Genomic DNA, 24656 nt, shown 5'->3' with positions numbered 1-24656 from the left:
ACCTTTTTTAAATTGTGTGTTTACATTTGGATCTTCCATTCTTTACGAATTGCTTCAGAGTCCAACTTTGGAAGACCACCAATGCATCCACTATTTCAGGGGTCATTTACTTTCTTACTCTGGGATGTAAATTATCAGGCTCTGAGACTTCCAGTTTTTATCTTCCTTAGCACTATTTCTTCACTAATATTGATTTCCTTTGGTTCCTTTCTCTCAATCTCTCCTTGGCAGATGGAATTTAACCCTGACAAGTGCAAAGTGATGCATTTTGTAAGACAAAGTGTTAGGGCATATACTGTAAATGTTGATGAACTGAGGAGCCAGGAGTCCATAGTTCCCCGAAAGTGGCAGCAGTTGATAGGGTGGTAAAGGTGGCATATGGCAGTATTGTGTGTAGTTCTGGTCTCCACACTACAGGAAGGACATAATTGCGCTGGAGAAAGTATGGAGAACATTCACGAGGATGTTGCCTGCATTGGAGGATTTTAGTAATGGGGAGAGATTGGATAGACTAAGTTCCTTTTTCCTGGAGAGAAGGAGACCTGATAGAAGTATATAAGATTGAGAGGGATAGAAATGGTAGATGGTCAAAATCTTTTTCCCATGGTAGGGGTATCAAAAATGAGAGGGAATACGTTTAAGGTGAGAGGAAGGAGTTTTAAAGGGGATCTGAGGAGTAAGTTTTTTTTTTACATTGTTGATATCTGGAATTTGTTGACAGAGGAGATGGTGGAATCAGATATGATTACTACATTTAAGAGACAGTTAGACATACTTAGATAAGCAGGGAATAGAAGGATATGGTCCTAGTGCAGACAAATGGGAGTAGTGTAGATTGGGAAAAAGTCTCAGACACAGTGGGCCAAAGGGCTTGTTTCTGTACTGTGTCTCTATGCCTTTATGGTTCTGCACCTTTGGTTATCTAACAGATCAAGGTGCCATCCTCTTTTGTGACTACAGGACCAAAGAATATACTGTATGTTGGATTTTTCTGCCATTTCCTTGTTCACAATTATAATTTTACCCCAGTCTCTGGCTATGAAGATTGAGCTTTGTCTTCACAAATCATGAGAGAGTCGTGGGTGCCTAGAATGCACTGCCAGGGTAAGTGGCGGAAGCAGATACAAAAGCAACATTTAAGAGGCATTGGCCAACACAGCAAGTTGATCATACAGCTTCCTCACCACTCTGTCTACACATGTCACCACTTTCAGGGAACTATGTACTTTTACCCCAAGATCTCACAATTCAATAACACTCCCCAGGGCCCATTCACTCTATGTTCTGGCCAGGTTTGACTTCCCAAATACATTACTTTGCACATCTGAATTAAGTTACATTAGGTGTTCCCTTGCCCACTTTCCCAGTTGATCTAGACCCTGTTGTACCCTCAGACAACCTCCTTTACTATCCACTATTCTGCCAAGTTTGGTGTTCTGGCAATTCATTTAGTTACTGTTAGTGAGAGTAGTTTTTGTTTTATTATCTAAAATTGGTTGACCATTGAGTGAGTTTAGATTTGATAGCTGCCTCAGTGGAAATTTATAACTTGTACCTAGAAGTCTCTTTTCCTGATCCTGTACCATCTGCAAGTGGTTTACAGCCCGTTAAATGGCTTTGTTGTCAGATAGGAATTTTTTTTTTAACAAAGCAAGTAGTCAGCAATGAAGTAAATGGGGGAAGGAGACTCCAGATGCTGGAATCTGGAGCATCTCAGCAGGTCAAGCAGCATCCATGGAGGCAAAGGGATAGTTGATGTTTGGGGTCAAGACCCTGCATCAGGACTGAGTGTAGAGGGGAGATAGCCAGATGAGACAGGTATATTGGATAGGAAAGGTTCAGAGGGATATGGGCCGAATGGGACCAGATCAGAAGACACATTAGATGGCATGGATGAGTTGGGCTGAAGGGTCTTTTTCTGTACTGTTTAACTCAGAGTCAACGAGTATAAAAATGAGAGGGAGGGATGATGCAGGGGTGGTGGGCGATGGGTGAAACCAGATGAGGAGGGAGATGATGGGCAGGTGGAGCCAGTTTGGGTAAGGGTGGAGTTGGGAGATGGTGGCTGGTGGGTGAGAGGTAGAAACAGCTTAGGGATAAAAGGGGGCAGATGGTCGAGGTAGAGAAAGAGGCTGGAAGGTGACAAGTAGAAACAAGAGGCTGCAGATGCTGGAATCTGTTAAGTAAGGAATTTGATAAATGCAGCCAGATAAGGGAGTGATGACAGGCAGATAGAATCAGGTGGGGGAAGGGAATGAAACTGTGAAGGTGGGGGTTGTGTGGGCACGGAGTCACAGAAAACAAAAAGGAGCGAGAAAGGAATGCAAGAAGTGTGGGTTCCCTGAAATTATTCATACCACTTGGTTGTAGACTACCCAGGTGGAATATGAGGTAGTGTTCTTCTGTGTTTGGCCTCATCCTGGCAGTGGAGAAGGTGGAGGATGGACAGGTCAGTGTGGGAATGGGAAGGGGAGTTGAAATGGTATGCAACTGGGAGCTTGGGATGGCCATTGTAAACAGACCACAGGTGCTTCACGAAACAGTCGCCTCATCTACACTTGGTCTCACCAATCAGAGGAGGATGCATCTGGAGCACTGAATGCAGGAGACTAGGTTGGAGAAGGTACACATGAATCTTCGTCTGACCTGGAAGGACTGTTTGGGTCCCTGGGTGAGTAGTGAGGGAGGAGCTACAGGGATAAATGTTGCACCTCCTTGGATTGCAGTCGAAAGTGCTAGAACATAGAACAGTACAGGCCCTTTGGTCTGCAATATTGTGCCGACATAGCTAATCCCTCCTGCCTACAGAATGCCCATATCCCTCTATTTTCTTATTCTTGTGCCCATCCAAGCCCCTCTTAAAAACCCCAATGAATTTGCCTCCACCACCCTATCAGGCAATGCATTCCAGGCATCCACTATTCTGAGTTTAAAAAAAACATACCCCTCACATCCGTTCTGAACCTACCCCCTCGCACCTTAAATGCATGCCCCCTGATATTGGATTGCTCAATAATGGGAGAAAGATATTGCTCATCCACCCTATTTATGCCCCTCAATTTTATGCACTTTCAACAGATCACCCCTCAGCCTCTGCCACTCCGGACAAAAGAACCCAAGTTTAAAACATAACACAACATCACGGTAAAGGCCCTTCAGCCCACAATGTTGTGCCGACATTTTATCCTGCTCTAAGATCTATCTAACACTTCCCTCCCACATAGCCCCCTAGTTTTCTATCATTCATGTGTCTATCTAAGAGTCTCTTAAATGTCCCTAATGTATCTGCTCCCACAACCTCTCTGTATAAAAAAACTTACCCCTGACATTCCCCTAATACCTTCCTCCAATCACCTTAAAATTATGTCCCCTCATGTTAGCCATTGCCGCCCTGGGAAAAAAATCTGACTGTCCACTCAATCTATGCCTCTTATTATCTTGTACACCTCTATCAAGTCACCTCTCATCCTCCTTCTCTCCAAAGAGAAAAGCCCTAGCTCACTCAACCTATCCTCATAAGACATGCTCTGCAATCCAGGCAACATCCTGGTAAATCTCCTCTGCACCCTCTCTAAAGCTTCCAAATCCTTCCTGTAATGAAGCAACAAGAACTGAACACAATACACCAAGTGTGGTCTGACCACAGTTCTCCAGAGCTGCAACATCACCTTGTGGCTCTTGAACTCAATACCTGAGTCATGAAGGCCAACACTCCATACGGCACCTTAACAACCCTATTGATCTGTGCGGCAACCTTGAGGGATCTATGGATGTGGACCCCAACATCCCTCTGTCCTCCACGCTGCTAAGAGTCCTGCCATTAATCTTGTATTCTGCCTTCGAATTCGATCTCCTGAAGTGTATCACTTCACACTTATCCGGGGTTGAACTCCATCTGCCACTTCTCAGCCCAGATCTGCGTTCTATCACTATCCTGTTGTAATCTACAGCCATCTTCTACACAATCCACACCACCACCAACCTTTGTACCATCAGCAAATTTACTAACCCACCCTACACCACATCCTCATTCAAGTCATTTATTAAAATCACAAAGAGCAGGGGTCCCAGATCAGATCCCTGCAGAACACCACTGGTCACAGACCTCCAGGCAGAATACACTCCACCTACCACCACCACCTGTCTTCTGCAGGCGAGCCAATTCTGAATCCACACAGCCAGGTGTCCCTGGATCCTATGCCTCCTGACTTTCTGAATAGGCTTTCTGTAAGGAATCTTTTCAAATGCCATACTAAAATCCATGTACACCACATCCACTGCTCCACCTTCATCAATGTGCTTCGTCACATCCTTGAAGAATTCAATCAGGCTCATGAGGCACGACTTGTCCCCCACAAAGCCATGCTGACTGTCCCTAATCGGCCGATGCTTCTCCAAATACCCATAAATCCTGTCTAAGAATTTTCTCCAGTAATGTGCCCATCACTGAAGTAAGACTCACTGGTCTGTAATTCCCAGGGTTATCCCTACTCCCTTTCTTAAAAGAACAACATTTGCCACCCTACAATCATCTGGCACTACTCCTGTGGCCAGTGAGGACGCAAAGATCGTCGCCAAAGGTGCAGCAATCTCTTCCCTGGCTTCCCGTAAAAACCATGGATATATTCCATCTGGCCCCAGTGACTTATCTATCAAAATGTTTTTCAATAGTTCCAGCACAACTTCTTTTGTCACGTCGATATGCCCCAGCATATCAGCCTGTTGTAAGCCATCCTCAAATGTCAAGGTCTTTCTCTCTGGTGAATACTGAAGCAAAGTTTTCATTAAGGACCTCCCTCTTCTGACTCCAGGCACATGTTTCCTTTTATCCCTGATTGGTCCTATCCTCACTCTAGTCATCCTCTTATTCTTCACATTAGTGTAGAACGCATTGGGGTTTTCCTTGATCCTACTCGCCAAGGACTTCTCATGCCCCCTTATTGATCTCCTAAATCCATTTTTAAGCTCCCTCCGGGCTACCTTGTAACTCTCCTGAGCCCTGCCTGATCCATACTTTCTACACCTCAGGTAAGCTTCTTTCTTCCTCTTGACAAGATATTCTATGTCTCTTGTCAACCACGGTTCCTTCACTCTACCATCCTTACCCTGCCTCAATGGGACAAACCTATCCAGAGCCCTATGCAAGTATTCCTTAAACAACCTCCACATTTCCACTGTGCACTTACCCAGGAACATCTGTTTCCAATTTACACTCCCAAGTTCCTGCCTAATAGCATTATAATTCTCCCTACCCCACTTAAATACTTTCCCATATTATCTGACCCTATCTCTCTCCAAGGCGATGGTAAAGGTCAAGGAGTTATGGTCACTATCTCCAAAATGCTCTCCCACCGAGAGATCTGAAACCTGATCAGGCTCAGTGCCTGGTACCAGGTCCGGTATGGCCTCTCCTCTCAGCCTGTCCACATACAGTGTCAGGATTCCTTCCTGTACACACCTAACTCATCTATTCCCTTTACACTAAGGGGATGCCAATCAATATTAGGAAAGTTGAAATCACCCTTGAAAACAACCCTGTTTTTGTTGCACCTCTCTAAAAATCTGCCTCCCGATCTGCTCCTCAGCATCTTTGCTGCTATTGGGGGGGAAGAAGAGATCTCAAGAATACTCCCAACAGAGTGATTGCTTCCTTCCTGTTTCTGACTTCCACCCACACTGATCAGTGGATGATTCCTCCAGGAGATCCTCCCTTTCTACAGCTGTGACACAGTCCCTGGTCAGCAAAGCCACTCCCCCACCTCTTACCTCCGTCCCTGCCCCTTCAGAAACATTTAAATCCTGGAATATCCAGTAGCCATTCCTGCCCTTGTGACACCCAGGTCTCTGTAATGGCCACCACGTCATAGTTCCACAGATTTACCCTCACTGGCATGTGGCACAGGCAGCAATCCAGAGATTACTACCCTTGAGGTTCTGCTTTTCAGCTTCCTACCTAACTCCCAAAATTCCCTCTTCAGGACCTCATCTCTTTTCCGACCTTTGTCATTGGTACCAATATGTACCTGACCTCAGGCTGTTCACCCTCCCCCTTCAGAATGCTGTGGACCTGATCTGAGACATCCCTGACCCTGGTACCACGGAGGCAACGTACTATCCAGGAGTCTCTTTCACATACACAGAATCTTCTGTCTGCCCCCCTTACTGTGGAATCCTCTATCACTGCCACCCTCCTCTTCTCTCCCCTTCCCTTCTGCACCACACAACCAGGCTCAGTGCCAGAGACCTGGTCATTGCAGCTTTCCCCTGGTGGGTCGTCCCCACCAACAGTATCCAAAGCGGTATACCTGTTGTTGAGGGGAATGGCCGCAGGGGTACTCTGCACTACCTGCCTATTCTCTGTCATTCTCCTGACAGTCACCCAGCTACCTGCCTCCTGCAGCTTAGGAGTGACTGCCTCCTTGTAGCTCTTGTCTATGTACTCATTATCCTGTAGGAGCTGAAGGTCATCCAGCTGCAGCTCCAGTTCCCTAGTACTGTCTGTAAGGAGCTGCAGCTGGATGCACCTCATGCAGATGTAGTTATCAGGGAGACTGGATGTCTCCCAGAAGTCCCACATCTCACAAGCTGAACACACCACTGACCCTGGAGCCATTCTCACTACTCTGTCCTGGCACTGAAGGGAACACCAAATCAAAGAAAGAAAAGAACTTACCAGAGACTTACCTTTGCCTCTTCTCACTGAAGCCTCTTGAACCAAAGCCTCAGTTCCCCACTCTTACACTGGTCCACTCATGCAATGGCTGCTCCCAAAATGACCGCTCCACTTATACTTGCCTTACCTTCATTTGTTGCTGTTAACAAGCCAATCAACTGCCAACAATTGTGCCTTGTTTAGACTCCAGCAAGGTGAAACTCTCATGCTCAGCCACAGAGACTCGCCTCTTTTCAAAGGTCCCGCTCCAAATCTGGCTCCAACTCCTGACTCTGCAGGGTGAAACTCTCAAGCTCAGGCACAGAGTTTGTCCAGCCTTTCCTGATAGCACATGCCCTCTAATCCGGGCAGCATCCGAGTAAACCTCCTCTGCACCCTCTCCAAAGCCTCAACATCCTTCCTATAGTGAGGTGACCAGGATTGCACACAATACTCTAAATGCTGCCTAACCAGAGTTCGACTGAGATGCATCATAACTTCTTGACTCCTATACTCAGTACCTCGATTAATGAAAGCAAGCATTCCATAAGCCTTTTTAACCACCCTATCTACCTGTGTACCCACTTTCAATAAGCCATGGACTTGCAACCCAAGGTCTCTCTGCTCTTCAACACTGTTAAGGGTCTTGCCCTTCAGAGTGTACTGCCTCTTGACATTAGTCCTACCAAGGTGCAACACCTCACATTTATCTGGGTTAAACTCCATCTGCCATTTCTCTGCCCACATCTGCAACTGTTCTATATCACGCTGTATCCGTCGCCAGTCTTCTACACTATTCACAACTCCACTATTCTTGGTATTGGTATATTATTGTCACTTGTACCAAGGTACAGTGAAAAACTTGTCTTGCATACCGATCATACAGGTCAATTCATTACACAGTGCAGTTACATTGGGTTAGTACAGAGTGCATTGATGTAGTACAGGTAAAAACAATAACATTACAGAGTGAAATGTTGTACCAACAGAGAAAGTGCGGTGAAATAAGGTGCAAGGTCACAACAAGGTAGATCGTGAGGTCATAGTCCATCTCATCGTATAAGGGAACCATTCAATAGTCTTATCACAGTGGGGTGGAAGCCGTCCTTAAGTCTGGTGGTACGTGCCCTCAGGCTCCTGTGTCTTCTACCTGATGGAAGAGGAGAGAAGAGGGAATGACCCAGGTGGGTGGGGTCTTTGATTACCGTCTGCAAACTTACTAACCCACCCATCAACATACTCATCCAGGTCATTTATGCATATTGCAAACAGGAGAGGTCCCACTGCAGATCCCTGTGGAACACCACTACTCACAGGCCTTCAGCTTGAATAAGTCCCTTCAACCACCACCCTCTGTCTTCCATGGGCAAGCCAGTTCTGGATCCATACAGCCAATTCTCCACTGACCCCATGCACCTGAACTTTCTTGATTAACCCATTATGTGGGACCTTGTCAAAAGCATTACTGAAGTCCATATAGATGACATCCACAGCTCTACCTTCATCAGTCTCTCTCATCACCTTGTCAAAAAAACTCAACCAGGTTAGTAAGACATGACTTGTCCCGCACAAAGCCATGCTGACTTTCCCTAATGAGGCCATTGGATTCCAGATACTCGTACATCCTATCTCGAAGAAGTTTCTCCAGCAATTTCCCTACAATTGACGTGAGACTCACCAGTCTTTAGTTCCCTGGATTTTCTCTTGCTCCTTTCTTAAATAGAGGAACAACATTAGCCACTCGCCAGTCATCCGGGACCTCACCCATGGTCAAAGAGGACACAAAGATACTGGTCAAGGCCCCAGCAATTTCCTCTCTTGCCTCTCTCAGCAACCTGCGTGTTCTGTCTGATCCTCGCGTGCTCTGTCCTCGCGTACTCTGTCTGATCCTAACTTCTGAAGCTCTGCATACTTGACTACGTTCATCACTTCTCTGGACATCCAAGGTTCCCCTATTTTGCCATTCATGTCCTTCCTTCTAATTGGGACATACCTATCCTGTACCCAATGTATTTGATCCTTAAACACTTTCCACATGCTCGACGTGGACTTGCCAGCAAAAAGGTGTTCCCAGTTTACTCTACCTTGTTCCTGCCTTATACCTTCATAATTTGACATGCTCCAATTTAAAATCCTCCTGCTAGCTCCGTACCTATCCTTATCTGTAGTTATCCTCAAAGTTAATGAGCTGTGGTCACTGTTCCCCAATTGGTCACCCACTGATAGATGAGTCACCTGGCCAGGCTCATTACCCAACACCTGGTCCAGAATAGCCTCTCTCCTTGTTGAATTGTCAACATATTGATTTAAGAACCCCTTCTGGATACACAAGAAATTCTGCCCATCTCACCCCCTTGCACTAAAAAGGTCCCAATTTATATTAGGTCACTTGAAGTCTCCCATGACCACAACCCTGTAATTTTTACACATTTTCCTAATCTGTTTGCACATTCATTCCTCAATGTGCCGGTGGCTATTGGGAGGTCTGTGGTACACCCCCAAGAGAGTGATTGCACCCTTTCTGTTCCTGTGTTTGACCTATATAGACTCTGTGTCCAAGACCTCCATTATGTCTCCCCGGAGTGCAGCTGATATATTATATCATTAGTATTGCAACTCCTCCCCCTCTTTTACCCTTCTCTCTATTCTTCCTAAAACTTTGAAACCCTTTCTAAAGCTTCCTAAAACTTTGAAACCCTTGACAAGGGAGGGGTAGGTGGGGAGGGATGGGAAAACCAGGGAATCATGGAGAGAGTGGTCCCTGTGGAAGATAGAAAGGAGTGGGGAGAGGAAGATGTGACTGGTGGTGGGATTCCATTGCAGCTGGCGGAAATGAAGAAGGATGATGTGCTGGATGCGAAGGCTGATAGGGTGGAAGGTGAGGACCAAGGTGACTGTTCCAAGTAGTAGCCAACAAAAAGACAGGCATAGCTTTGGCCCATGTGAGTGTCCATGGCTATACCTTTGATTTGTAGAAAGTGAAAGGAAATGAAAGAGAAGTTGTTCAGGGTAAGAACAAGTTGTGCCAGGTGGATGGGAGTATTGATGGAGGGGAACTGGTTGGATCTTTGTTCCAAAAAGAAGCAGAGGGCCCTAAGACCTTTCTGATGGGAGTAGAGGTGTATTAAGACTGGAAGTCCATGATGATGATGAGGCAGTGGGGGCCAGGGAATCAGAAGGTGTCAAAATGGTAGAAGGCATGCAAGGTGTCCTGGAGAGAGGTGGTAAGGGATTGGGGATGCTTAAGGTTAATTACTAACTTGGGCAGTGGAAGAATTCCTCAATAAATTTAGATCTTTTGCACCCACTGAACAGAACAGATGGTGTTGCAGGTATGGATAAAATTGACACTTCCAATTGTGCTACTCTCCCTCAGAATGACATGACTTTGTCAATCTACATTATGTCCTCCAGTCTCTTAAGTGGTTCAGAAATGACACTGCTATTACCAAGGCAAGGCTGACACCATTTAAGGTCTTTGATTGTACCTAATGTTCTGATGGATATATGCTTCTGAAATGGGTTTTTGTTGGTCATTTGTCCCAATCATTACTGTTCCTTAGAATGATGCAAGTCTGTGTGCCTGTATTCAAATTTTCATCATTATGGAGGGATTGTAAGAGGATTACAATACTACAGACAAGAAATAGAACGTAGAACAATACAGCACAGTACAGACCCTTCGGCTCACGATGTTGTGCCGACCAATATAAACCTTATCCCCATTCAATCAATCCCCCCTCTGTACTTCACCTCCCATAACCCTCTATTTTTCTTTCGTCCATGTGCCAATCTAATAGTCTCTTAAATGACCCAGTCGTGTCGGCCCCTACCACCACCCCTGGCAGTGCATTTCAGGCACCCACCACTGCCTGTGTGGGGGGAAAAGAAAAACATACCTCCGACATCTCCCCTGAATTTTCCTCCACGCACCTTAAACGGGTGACCTTGAGTTCCCATTACCGCCCTGGGAAAAAGATGCTGGCTGTCAACTCCGTCAGTGCCTCTCATAATCTTATATACTTCTATCAAGTGTCCTCTCATCCTCCGTCGCTCCAAAGAAAGAAGCCCTAACTTGCTCAACCTCTCCTCATAAGACATGTTCTCCAACCCAGATGGCATCCTTGTAAATCTCCTCTGCATCCTCTCCAAAGCTTCCACATCCTTCCTCTAATGTGGTGACTGGAACTGAACACAATAGTCCAAGTGTGGTCTCACTAGAGTCTTATAGAGCTGCAACATTACCTCTCGGCTCTTGAACTCAATCCCCCGGCTAATGAAGGCCAGCACACCATATGCCTTCTGAACCACCTGATCCACTTGTGAGGCAACTTTGAGAGATCTATGTACTTGGACCCCAAGATCTCTCAGTTCCATCTGGCATTTCTCTGCCCAGCTCTGCATCCTGTCTAAATCCCGTTGCAACCTATGACAACCTTCTTCACTATCTACTACACCACCAACCATCATGTTATCTGCAAAGTTACCAACCCATCCTTCTACTTCTTCATTCAAACCATTTATAAAAATTACAAAGAGCAGGGGCCTCAGAATGGTAGTGTAGCGGTTAGCGTAACACTATTACAGTGCCAGCAATCAGGGTTCAATTCCTGCTGCTGTCTGGAAGGAGTTTATACGTTCTCCCCATGACTGTGTGGCTTTCCTCTGGGTGATCCAGTTTCCTCCTACATTCCAAAGAGAGACGGGTTAGTATGTCAACATGGGTGTAATTGGGTGGCGCGGGCTTGTTGAGCCAGAAGGGCCTGTTATCGTGCTGTATAAATAAAGTTTTGAAAATAAACACAAGTCACTGACCTCCAGGTCAAATACTCCCCTTCTATAACCACCCTCTGCCTTATGTGGGCAAGCCAATTTCGAATCCACACAGCCAATTTTCCATGGATCCCATACCTTATGACCTTATGAATGAGCCTACCATGGGGAAACTTGTCAAATGCTTTGCTAAAATCCATAGATACCACATCCGTCACACTACCTTCATCAATTATAGTGGATATGGAAGGAAGGGAAACAAGGAACAGAGTCATGGAACATGTAGAGATTATAGAGGAGGAGGTGCTTGCTGCCTTACAGCGAATGAAGGTAGATAAATCCCCTGGGCCAGATAAGATATTTCCTCGGACATTGAGGGAGAGTAGTGTAGAAATTGCAGGGGCCCTGGCAGATATATTTTAAATGTCCTTAGCCACGGGTGTGGTGCCGGAGGACTGGAGGGTAGCTCATGTTGTTCCGTTGTTTAAAAAAGGATCTAAAAAGTAAGCCAGGTAATTACAGGCCAGTGAGCCTGACATCAATAGTGGGTAAATTATTGGAAGGTATTCTGAGAGATCGGATATATAAGTATTTGGACAACCAAGGGCTGATTAAGAATAGTCAGCATGGCTTTGTGCGTGGTAGATCGTGTTTAACGAATCTTGTGGAGTTTTTCGAGGAGGTTACCAAGAAAGTAGATGAAGGATGTTGTCTACATGGACTTTAGTAAGGCCTTTGACAAGGTCCCACATGGGAGGTTCAGACACTAGGTATCCATGGAGAGGTTGTAAACTGGATTCGAAATTGGCTGTGTGGGAGAAGACAGAGGATGGTGGTGGACGATTGTTTCTCAGACTGGAGGCCTGTGACTAGTGGTGTGCCTCAGGGATCTGTGCTGGGGCCATTGTTGTTTGTTGTCTATATCAATGATCTAGACGATAATGTAGTAAATTGGATCAGTAAGTTTGCTGATGACACTAAGATTGGAGGTGTAGTGGTCAGCGAGGGAGGCTTTCAAAGCTTGCAGAGGGATCTGAAACAAGTGGAAGAATGGGCCAGAAAATGGCAGATGGAATTTAATGCAGACAAGTGTGAGGTGTTGCATTTTGGAAGGACAAATCAAGGGAGGACATACACAGTAAATGGTAGGGCACTGAGGAGTGTGGAGGAACAAAGGGATCTGGGAGTTCAGATACATAATTCCCTGAAAGTGGCGTCGCAGGTAGACAGGGTTGTAAAAAAGGCTTTTGGCATCCTGGCATTCATAAATCAAAGTATTGAGTATAGGAGTTGGGATGTTATGGTGAGGTTGTATAAGACATTGGTGAGGCCAGATTTGGAGTATTGTGTGCAGTTCTGGTCACCTAACTATAGGAAGGATATCAGTAAGATTGAAAGAGTGCAGAGGAGATTTACTAGAATGTTGCCGGGTCTTCAAGAGTTGAGTTACAGGGAAAGATTGAACAGGTTAGGACTTTATTCTTTGGAGCGCAGAAGAATGAGGGGAGATTTGATAGAGGTTTAGAAAATTATGAGGGGTATAGACAGAGTTAATGCAAATAGGCTCTTTCCACCTAGATTAGGAGAGATAAGTATGAGAGGACATGGCTTTAGGGTGGAAGGGTTTAGGGGGAACTTCTTCACTCAAAGAGTGGTGGGACTATGGAACGGGCTGCCATCTGATGTAGTAAATGCGGGCTCACTCTTGAGTTTTAAGAATAAATTGGATAGATACATGGACGGGAGAGGTCTGGAGGATTATGGACTGGGTGCAGATAAATGGGACTAGCGGAATAATGTTTCGTCACAGACTAGAAGGGCCGAATGGCCTGTTTTTCTGTGCTGTAGTGTTCTATGGTTTTAATTTGTCTTGTCACTTAAAAGAAATTTTGTTAAGCTCGTGAGGCATGACCTGCCCTTCACAAAGCCACAATGACAATCCCTCATAAGACTGTGCTTCTCCAAAAGCTCATAAATCCTATCCCCAAGAATCCTCCCCATTAGTTTGTCCACCACTGATGTAAGACTCGCTGGTCTACAATTCCCCGTGTTATCCCTTTTACATTTCTTGAACAATGCAACAATGTTTGCCATCCTCCAATCCTCTGGTACCACTCCTGTGGCTAGGGAGGACTCAAAGATCATTGTTAACGCTCCAGCATTCTCTTCCCTCGCTCTCCATAGTTGCCTGGGGTATATCCTGTCTGACCCTGGGGACTTATCTATCCCAATGCTTTTCAGTAGCTCCAACACTGCTTTCTTAACCTCGACATTCTCCAACACATTTTCCTGTTCTACGCTAACCAGTGTAGAACTGAAGCATAGGCTGATTAGGGACAGTCAGCATGGCTTTGTGAGGGGCAGGTGGTGCCTCACGAGCCTGATTGAATTCTTTGAGGATGTGACAAAGCACATTGATGAAGATGGAGCAGTGGATGTGGTGTACATGGATTTCATTAAGGCGTTTGATAAGGTTCCTCATGGAAGGCTTATTCAGAAAGTCAGGAGGCGTGGGATCCAGGAAAACTCAGCGGTATGGATTCAGAATTGGCTCGCCCACGGAAGGCAGGTGGTGGTGGTAGATGAGTGTATTCTGCCTGGAGGTCGGTGACCAGTGGTGTTCCGCAAGGATCTGTTCTGGGACCCCTGCTCTTTGTGATTTTTATAAATGACTTGGATGAGGATGTGGAAGGGTGAGTTAGTAAGTTTGCTGATGATACAAAGGTTGGTGGTGTTGTGGATAGTGTAGAAGTTTGCTGTAAATTACAACAGGATATTGATGGTATGCAGACCTGGGCTGAGAAGTGGGAGATGGCGTTCAACCCGGATAAGTGTGAAGTGATACACTTCGGGAGATCGAATTCAAAGGCAGAATACAAGGTTAATGGCATGACTCTTAGCAGTGTGGAGGAACAGAGGGATCTTGGGGTCCACGTCCATAGATCCCTCAAGGTTGCCATGCAGGTCGAAAGGGTTGTTCGGAAGGTGTATGGAGTGTTGACCTTCATTAGTTGGGGTACTAGAACTCTGGTCAGACCACACTTGGAGTATTGTGTTCAGTTCTGGTCACCTCATGAGAGGAAGGATGTGGAAGCTTTCGAGAGGGTACGGAGGAGATTTACCAGGGTGTTGCCTGGATTGGAGAACATGTCTTATGAGGATAGGTTGAGCGAGTTAGGGCTTTTCTCTTTGGAGAGGAGGAGGATGAGAGGTGACTTGACAGAGGTGCACAAGATGATAGGAGGCATAGATCAAGTGGACAGTCAGAGACTTTTTCCCAGTGCGACAATGGCTAACATGAGGGGACATAATTTTAAGGTGATTAGATGAAGGTATAAGGGGGATGTCAAAGGTAAGTCTTTTTTACACAGAGGGTGGTGGGTGCATGGAACGCACTGCTGGCAGAGGTTGCGGGGACAGATACGTTTGGACATTTAGATGGTGCTGGAGTGTGGTGACTCGTTGCAAGCTGCTCTCGACAGATCTACTCATTACCCCAGACTTAAGGACAGCTTCTACCCCACTGTGATAAGACTACTGAACGGTCCCCTTATACAATGAGATGGACTATGACCTCACAATCTACCTTGTTGTGACCCTGCACCTTATTGCACTGCACTTTCTCTGTAGCTGTGACACTTTACTCTGGACTGTTATTGTTTTTACCTGTACAACATCAATGCACTCTGTACTAACTCAATGTAACTGCACTGTGTAATGAATTTACCTGTACGATCGGTTTGTAAGACAAGCTTGTCACTGTACCTCGGTACAAGTGACAATAATATACCAATACCCTTACTATATCGTTCTACACTTTTTTGTCACTAACTATTACTGATAATGTTCTTTTACCTGTACTACCTCAATGCACTCTGTACTAACTCAATGTAACTGCACTGTGATCTGTATGATAGGTATGCAAGACAAGTTTTTCACTGTACCTCGGTACAAGTGACAATAATAAACCAATACCAATACATGAATGATAGAAAAATAGGGGAACATGTGGGAGGGAAGGGTTAGATAGATCTTAGAGCAGGATAAAATGTTGGCACAACATTGTGGGCCAAAGGGCCTGTACTGTGCTGTGGTGTTCTATGTTCTAACCTCACATTCGTCCCTCTCACTGGTGAACACTCAAGCAAAATATTCATTTAGGACCTACACCACCTCCTTTGCCTCCAGACACATTTCCCCCCCCCTCATCCCCGAGTGGTCCTACCCTCATCTTGGTCATCCTCTTGTTCATCAAATACTGTATGTGTAGAATGCCTTTTAGGTTTTCCCTAACCTTACTTGCCAAGGCCTTCTCATGTCCCCTTCTCGCTCTCCTAAGTCCCTTCTTAAGCTCCTTCCTGGCTACCTTATAACTCTCAAGAGCCCTATATGATATTTGTTTCCTAAACCTTAAATATGCTTCCTTCTACCTCTTGACTGAACTTTCCACCAGTCCTGTTAACCATGGTTCTTTCACCCTGCCACCCTTTCCTTTTCTCAGCAGGACAAACCTATCTGGAACCCCATGCAAGTGGTCCCTAACAACCTCCACATATCTGCAGTGTATTTACTAGAGAACATCTGTTCTGGGAACATCTGGTAAAAATTGTTTGGAGAAAAGGCAAACTTTTCATTTTATTAAACACCATGGTGCCTTTGAATTTTATTTTCGGAAGGACTGCAGCTCAGAGATGCACAACCACTATTTCAGCGCTTTCTCCTACCTCTCGAGATTGAAGGTAGCTTAAAAAGTAGCTTTTACTGAACATGTAACTAAGAACAGGAACTCTTTGGAGTCAAAGAGCAATACAGTATGGATTCGGGCCCTTCGGCCCAACCAGTCCATGCCGACCACAGTGCCACCCAGCTAGTCCTAATTTCCTGTGCCTGGCCCATATCCCTCCAAGCCCCTCCCCTCCATGTACCTATCCAGGTGCTTCTTAAAAGATACTATTGTACCTGCCTCAACACTTCCTCTGGCAGCTCGTTCCATATACTCACCACCACCTGCGTGGAAAAAATTGCTCCTTAGGTCCCTTTTAAATCTTTCCCCTCTCGCCATAAATCTCTGCCCCTAGTTTTGAACTCCCCTATCCTGGAGAAAAGACTGTTACCATCCACTTTATCTATGCCTCTCATAATTTTAAACATTTCTTAAAGGCCATCCCTCATTATCCTACATTCCAAGGAATAAAGACCGAGCATGGCCATCCTCTCCCTATAACTCAGGCCCTCTTGTCCTGGCAGCATCCTTGTCAGTCTTTTCTGCACTCTTTCCAGTTTAACCACATCTTTCCCGCAATGGCGATCAAAACTGTAGACAGTACTCCAAGTGCAGCCTCACCAACAACTTGCACAACTGCAACATAACAACTGCAACAGTTCCTTGTATGGAAGTGTGATTGTGAATATGGGAGCCAGCACTTCATGATTACTGTGCTTAACCTCCTCTTTCTGAGACTTCAAGTCTCATTTAGATTCTATTTGGGGTTTGTAGTGCATGTTTTATTCCAAAATTTGACATATATTTGTTTTTTATAATGTGGTATCCCAACAGAGAAGGCTATTTTAAATCTGTATGCTCCAATATACATTTAACATTTGTGTTTTTCTTTAGTACAGGCACCTGGTAGAAATAAACATAAGAATGATTCATATAAAATTACTGCCTACATTTGTATGAGTAATTATTTAATGGCTTTACAACATCATCAAAATGTAAATCGTAAATAACTCTCCATAATAAAAATAGAAATGCTAGAAATTTGGTGGCCACACTATGGGAAGGACTGTTTGAAATGGAGATTGACTAGAATGTTGCCTGGGATGGAGCATTTTGATTGAGGGGAGACAGGACAGGCTGTCTTTATTTTTCTTGGGATGGAGAGGGGCAAGGGGGGAACTGACAGAGATTTACAAAATTATGAAAGGCATAAATAAGGGACATATTAAGAAACTTACCCCATAGCAGAAGTGCCTAAAGCTAGAGGACATAAGTTTAGGGTAATGGGAAGGAGACTAAGAGGGGACTGGAGGAAGAATTTTCTCACTCAATGAGTAGCTAGAATGCAGACTGAATGGGTGGTGGAGGCAGAGACCTGCAACTTCTAAGAAGTATCTAGAAGAATGTAGAATTGCCAAGGCATGGAAGGCTATGGACCGAGTGCTGGTAAATGGGATTAGCATGAATGGGTATTGGATGCCTGGCAAAGATACGAAGGGCCTGTTCTATGCTGTATGATTCCTTGAAGCTTCTATATTATGTTTTGAGTAATTGATAGACTTTGTTGCAATTTTCTTCTCTATAGCCACTTTACGGGTTGCTTCAAGCAAAATTGCAACTCATCACACATGCTTATTTTGAGGAAAAAGATTTTTCACAGATTTCTATCTTAAAGGTAAGCAAATTAATGTTGTTTTATTGTTTTAATAGATATGTTGCAAGGAAGTGGAATACTCTTCATTTACATCCTCCACAACAACTTGTGTTGGAATGTAGCATAATTTTAGTGATTATTATTCATTATTATTATCATTCATGATGTTCATCATATATATTAATTATTAGTGATCTGTGCCACAAGCATAAAGTACATTTGGAAGACCAGAGTCCTTGGTGCTTGTCAAAAAAATCTGTTCTCTAACAACTGACTCCATCAGTCTTCTAATGCTGAAACAGACAGTAATTTAGAACATAGAATCTAGAACAGTACAGCACAGGAACAGGCCCTACAGCCCAGAAGGTCTGCGCCAAACATGATGCCAAATTAATCTAAATCTCTTCTGCCTGCACATGATCCATATCCCTCCATTCCCTGCATATTCATGTGTCTATTTAAGAGCATCTTAAAGGCTACTATAAAACTGCTTCCACCGCTACCCCGACAGCCTGATCCAGGCACCCACCACTCTGTGTTTTTAGAAAAAACTTTCCCTGCACATCTCCTTTAAGTTTTCAAAGTTCAAAGTCGGGTTTATTGTCATATGCACAAGTACATGTATGCATGGGTACCATGAAAAATTCTTACTTGCAGCAGCATCACAGGCACATAGCATCACATAAGCAGCATTCACAAGTAAAACATAAATTAAAAATAAATTATAGACAATTTTTACAAGAAAAGAAAGCACAAATAGAACAAAAGAAGTTCCATTTTAGTGCAAAGTGATCAGAGTGGTCATAGTGTTGTTAAACTGTAGTAGGGATTAGGGTTCCCCCCTATCACCTTAAATGCATGTCCTCTAGTATTTGACATTTATATCCTGTGAAAAAGATTCTCCCCTCAGCCTTCAATGCTCTGTAAAAAAAAAAAATCCCCGGTCCACACAACCGCTCCTTATAGCTCTATTCCAGGTAGCATCCTGGTAAACTGGGTCGGCAGGAGGGTGGGAACCAGAGTGTTGGGTCAGATGATGGAGCAGTTGGTGTGAAGGTAGATGCAATATGCAAAGAGACTGTGAGGAAGGATAGACAGTGGATAGTGCATAAATGCAGTCAGTTGGATGGGTTGAAACCAGTTTACTTTAATGCAAGAAGTATTAAGAATAAGGGTGATGAACTTGGAGCATGGATAGTACATGGAATTATGATGTTGTGGCCATTAGAGACTTGGCTGTTGCAAGGGCAGGATTGGCTGCTTGATGTTCCAGGGTTTAGATATTTCAAAAGGGATAGGGAAGGAAGTAAAACGGGTGGTGGGGGGGGGGGGGGGGGGGGGAAGCAGCATTGCTAATCAGGGATAGAATCACAGCTGCAGAAAGGGAGGACATAGTGGAGGGATTGTCTACTGAGTCAGTGAGGGTGGAAGTCAGAAACAGGAAGGGAGTGATCACTCTATTGGGAGTATTCTATAGCCCACCCCCCCCCCACCCCCACTCGATAGCCACTGGGACACTGAGGAGCAGGTATGTAGGCAGATTTTGGAAAGGAGCAAAAATAACAGGGTTGTTTTCATGGGTGACTTCAACTTCCCTAATATTGATTGGCACCTCCTTTGTGCAAAAGGTTTAGCTTGGGCAAAAATTCCTTCAGTGTGTCTCTGAAGGATTCCTGACACAGTTTGTAGACAGGCCAACTAGAGGAGATGCCATACTGGATCTGCTTCGAGGCAATGAACCTGGTCAGGTGACAGACATCTCGGTGGGTGAGCATTTCGGAGATGGCGATCGTGACTCCCTGACCTTCAGCATTGCCGTGGACAAAGATAGGAATAGATGATATGCAGAATTATTTAATTGGGGGAGGACTAATTATGATGGTATTAGGCAGGAACTTGGAAGTGTAAATTGGGAACAGATGTTCTCAGGGAAATGCACAGCAGAAATGTAGAAGTGTTTTAGGGGCCACTTGCTTGGGGTTCTGGATAGGTTTGTCTCACTGAGACAGGGAAAGGATGGTAGAGTGAAGGAACCATGGTTGACAAGAGAGGTGAAACATCAAGAGGAAGAAGGAAGCATACTTAAGGTTTAGGAAGCAAAAATCAGACAGGGCTCTTGAGAATTATAAGGTAGCTAGGAAAGAGCTCAAGAAGGGACTCGGAAGAGTTAGAAAGGGACATGAGAAGGCCTTGCTGAGTGGGATAAAGGAAAAGGCATTCTATACATACGTGAAGAACAGGATGACGAGAGTGAGGGTAGGACCGCCCAGGGCTAAAGGGGGAAACGTGCCTGGAGGCGGAGGAGGTAGATGTACTAAAATTTCAAGTTATGGGTCAATTCAGTAGGAGGACGATTAGGGTATTTCAGTTTCTGGGGAGACTGCATTACAGCTGGTGACCTTGCATTGAAGATGAAACTTCACAATACAGGTCCTCCCCAGGTTATGACAGTGTTCCATTCCTGTAAACTCTTCGTAACCCGAATGGATCGCAAGTTGGAAACTTGACCACGAACTGAGTTCCCACATGGCAAAAGATGTCTGCAACCCCACAGGAGCCGGCAAATCCAACCCGACAGTCTCCCAAATGCTCATTCGTAAATACGGGCTGTCCATAAGTCAGTTGTTTGTAACTTGGGGAAGACCTGTACAGTACTATAATGGAAGAGATATACCCTAGGTTCCTACGGGAAGTGTGGGAAGAAATTGCTGAGGTGTTGACGATGATCTTTGCTGGTTCATTGGCCACAGGAGTGGTACCAGAGGATTGGAGGATTTTCAAGGAAGGTAATAGGGATAATCCTGGGAACTATATAGACCAGCAAGTCTTGCGTCAGTGGAGAGGATTCTTACGGACAGGATTTACGAGCGTTTGGAGAAGCAGAGTCTTAGTAAGGATAGTCAGCATGGCTTTGTGAGGGGCAGGTTTTGCCTCTCAAGCCTAATTGAGCTTTTCAAGGAAGTGACAAAACAAATTGATGAAGGTAGAGTGGTGGATATGGTGTATATGGATTTTAGTAAGGTGTTTGACAAGGTTCCCCATGGTAGGCTCATTCAGAGTGTTGTGAGGCATGGGATCCATGCAAACTTGGCTGTGTGGTAGAGGTTGGGTAGCAGATGGAGTGTATGCTGCCTAGAGGTCGGTGACTAGTGGTTTTCTGCAGAGGTCTGCTCTGGGACCCCTGCTCTTTGTTATTTTTTATAACTGACTTGGATGAGGAAGTGGAGTCATGGGTTTGTAAGTTTGCAGATGACACGGAGGTTGAAGGTGTTCTGGACAGTGCAGAATGTTGTCGGAGGTTCCAATGGGATATTGACAGGATGCAGAGTTGGGTGGAGAAATAGCAGATGGAATTCAATCCGGAAAAGTGTGAATATCGAACATGGAACATTACAGCACAGTACAGGCCCTTTGGCCCGCAATGTTGTGCCGATGTTTTATCCTGCCCTAAGATCTATCTAACCCTTCCTGACCACATAGCCCCCTCATTTCTCCATCATTCATATGTCAATCTAAGAGTCTCTTAAATGTCCCGAATGTCCCCACAACCTCTGCTGGCAGTATGTTCCACGCACCCACCACCCTCTGTGTGGGGAAAAAAAAACTTACCCCTGACATCCCCTTATATCTTCCTCCAATCACCTTAAAACTATATCCCCTCATGTTAGCCATTGTCGCCCTGGGAAAAAATCTCTGACTGTCCACTCGATCTATGTCTCTTATCATCTTGTACACCTCTATCAAGTCACCTCTCATCCTCCTCCTCCTCTCCAAAGAGAAAAGCCCTGGCTCACCCAACCTATCCTCACAAGACATGCTCTCCAATTCAGGCAACATCCTGGTAAATCTCCTCTGCACCCTCTCGAAAGCTTCCAAATCCTTCCTCTAGTGAGGCAACCAGAACTGTACACAATACTCCAAGTGTGGTCTAACCAGAGTTCTCTGGAGCTGCAACATCACCTCATGGCTCTTGAACTCAATACCCTGACTAATGAAGGCCAACACTCCATATGCCTTCAGAACAACCCTATCGACCTGCGCAGCAACCTTGAGGGATCTGTGGACGTGGACCCCAAGATCTCTCTGTTCCTCCACACTGCTAAGAGTCTTGCCATTAACCTTGCATTCTGCCTTCAAATTCGATCTCCTGAAGTGTATCACTTCACACTGATCCGGGTTGAACTCCATCTGTCACTCCTCAGCCCAGGTCTGCATTCTGTCAATATTCTGTTTTAATCTGCAGCAACCTTTCACACTATCCATAACACCAGCAACCTTTCTATCATCAGCAAACTTACTAACCCACCCTTCCACATCCTCATCCAAGTCACTTATAAAAATCACAAAGAGCAGGGGTCCCAGGACAGATCCCTGCGGAACACCACTGGTTACCGACTTCCAGGCAGAATACGCTCCATGTACCATCACCTTCTGTCTTCCACGTGTGAGCCAATTCTGAATCCACACAGCCAGGTTTTCCTGGATCCCATGCCTCCTGACTTTCTGAATAAGCTTTCTGTGAGGAACCTTATCAAACACTTTAATGAAATGCATGTACACCACATCCACTGCTCCACCTTCATCAATGTGCTTTGTCACATCCTCAAAGAATTCAGTCAGGCTCCTGAGGCACGACCTGCCCCACACAAAGCCATGCTGACTGTTCCTAATCAGCCAATGCTTCTCCAAATGCCCATAAATCCTTTCTCTAAGAGTCTTCTCCAGTAATTTGCCCACCACTGAAGTAAGACTCACTGGTCTGTAATTCCCAGGGTTATCCCTACTCCCTTGCTTAAACAAAGGAACAACATTTGCCACCTTCCAATCATCTGGCACTACTCCTGTGGCCAGTGAGGACGCAAAGATCGTCGCCAATGGCACAGAAATCTCTTCCCCAGCTTCCCGTAAAAACCTTGGATAGATCCCATCTGGCCCCGGTGACTTATCTATCCTAATGTTTTTCAATAGTTCCAGCACATCCTCTTTCCTCACGTCGACATTCCCTAGCATATCAGCCTGTCATACGCCATCCTCACAAACGTCGTCTCTCTCTCTGGTAACTACTGAAGCAAAGTATTCATTAAGGACCTCCCAGACCTCTTCTGACTGCAGGCACATGTTTCCTCTTTTATCCCTGATTGGTCCTACCCTCACTGGAGTCATCCTCTTACTCTTCACATATGTGTAGAATGACTTGGAGTTTTCCTTGATCCTACTCGCTAAGGACTTCTCATGCCCCCTTCTAGCTCTCCTAAATCCATTCTTAAGCTCCCTCCTGGCTACCTTGTAACTGTCCAGAGCCCTGTCTGATCCATGCTTTCTAAACCTCAGGTAAGCTGCTTTCTACCTCTTGACAAGATATTCTACATCTCTTGTCAACCACGGTTCCTTCACTCTACCATTCTTACCCTGCCTCAATGGGACAAACATATCCAGAACCCCATGCAAGTATTGCGTAAACAACCTCCACATTTCCACTGTGCACTTACCCAAGAGTATCTGTTCCCAATTTACGGTCCCCAGTCCCGGCCTAATAGCATCATAATTCCCCCTACCCCAGTTAAATAGTTTTCCATGTCGTCTGCTCCTATCTCTCTCCAAGGCAAAGTCAAGGAGTTATGGTCACTATCTCCAAAATGCTCTCCCACCGAGAGATCTGAAACCTGATCAGGCTCATTGCCTGGTACCAGGTCCAGTATGGCCTCTCCTCTCATTGGCCTGTCCACATACCGTGTCAGGAATCCTTCCTGAACACACCGAACAAACTCCGTCCCATTTATCCCCTTTACACTTAGGAGGTGTCAATCAATATTAAGGATGTTGAAATCACTCGTGACAACAACCCTGTTATTTTTGCACCTCTCCAAAATCTGCCACCCGATCTGCTCCTCGGCGTCTCTGCTGCTGGGGGGACGGTGGGTGTCTGTAGAATACTCCCAATAGAGTGAATGCTCCCTTCCTGTTTCTGACGTCCACCCACACTGACTCAGTGGATGATTCCTCCATGACGTCCTCCCTTTCTACAGCTGCGACACTGTCCCTGATCAGCAAAGCCGCTCCCCACCTCATTTACCTCTGCCCCTGTCCACTTTGAAACATCTAAACCCCGGAATATCCAGCAGCCATTCCTGCCCTTGAGATAGCCAAGTCTCTGTAATGGCCAACACGTCACAGTTCCATGTACTTACCCACGCTCTAAGTTCATCAGCCTTGTTCCTGATACTTCTCACATTAAAGTAGACACACTTCAGCCCATCCAACTGACTGCAGTTTTTGCCCTTTCAACTGCCTCTCCTTCCTCACAGTCTTGCTACACTCTGCATCTACTTGTACACTAAATGAACCAACCCCTGACCTATCACTCTGGTTCCCATCCCCCTGCTGAACTAGTTTAAACCCTCCCCAACAGTTCTAGCAAACCTGCCCGCAAGAGTATTGCTCCCCCTCCAGTTCAGGTGTAACCTGTCCCTTTTGTACAGGTTGTACCTTCCATAGAACAACACAGCACAATACAGGCCCTTCGGCCCACCATGTTGTGCTGACCTTTAAACCACGCCTAGGACTATCTAACCCCTTCCTCCCACATACCCCCCCATTTTAAATTCCTCCATATGCTTATCTAACAATCTCTTGAACTTGACCAACGTATCAGCCTCCACCACGACCCCAGGCAGCGCATTCCATGCACCCACCCCTCTCTGGGTGAAAAACCTCCCTCTGATATCTCCCTTGAACTTCCCACCCATTACTTTAAAGCCGTGCCCTCTTTTATTGAGCATTGGTGCCCTGGGAAAGAGGCGCTGGCTGTCTATCTATTCCTCTTAAAATTTTGTATACCTCTCTCAAGTCTCCTC

The 24656-nt window shown here is 45.4% G+C and overlaps 1 protein-coding gene across 1 annotated transcript in view; it reads left to right on the top strand.

Moving 5' to 3' along the window:
• The window catches only part of avl9 (AVL9 homolog (S. cerevisiase)), a 172546-nt gene that overhangs the window by 31639 nt on the left and 116251 nt on the right, over positions 1-24656 (top strand). The window contains exon 5 of the mRNA XM_052022816.1: positions 17734-17823. Within this exon, the coding sequence (XP_051878776.1) occupies positions 17734-17823 (90 nt within the window). The remainder of the gene's footprint in view (positions 1-17733; positions 17824-24656) is intronic.

The sequence above is a fragment of the Pristis pectinata genome, chromosome 9 (genome assembly GCF_009764475.1).
Source record: "Pristis pectinata isolate sPriPec2 chromosome 9, sPriPec2.1.pri, whole genome shotgun sequence".
Taxonomy (NCBI): Eukaryota; Metazoa; Chordata; class Chondrichthyes; order Rhinopristiformes; family Pristidae; genus Pristis; species Pristis pectinata.
This window is presented reverse-complemented; position numbering and strand designations above follow the sequence as displayed.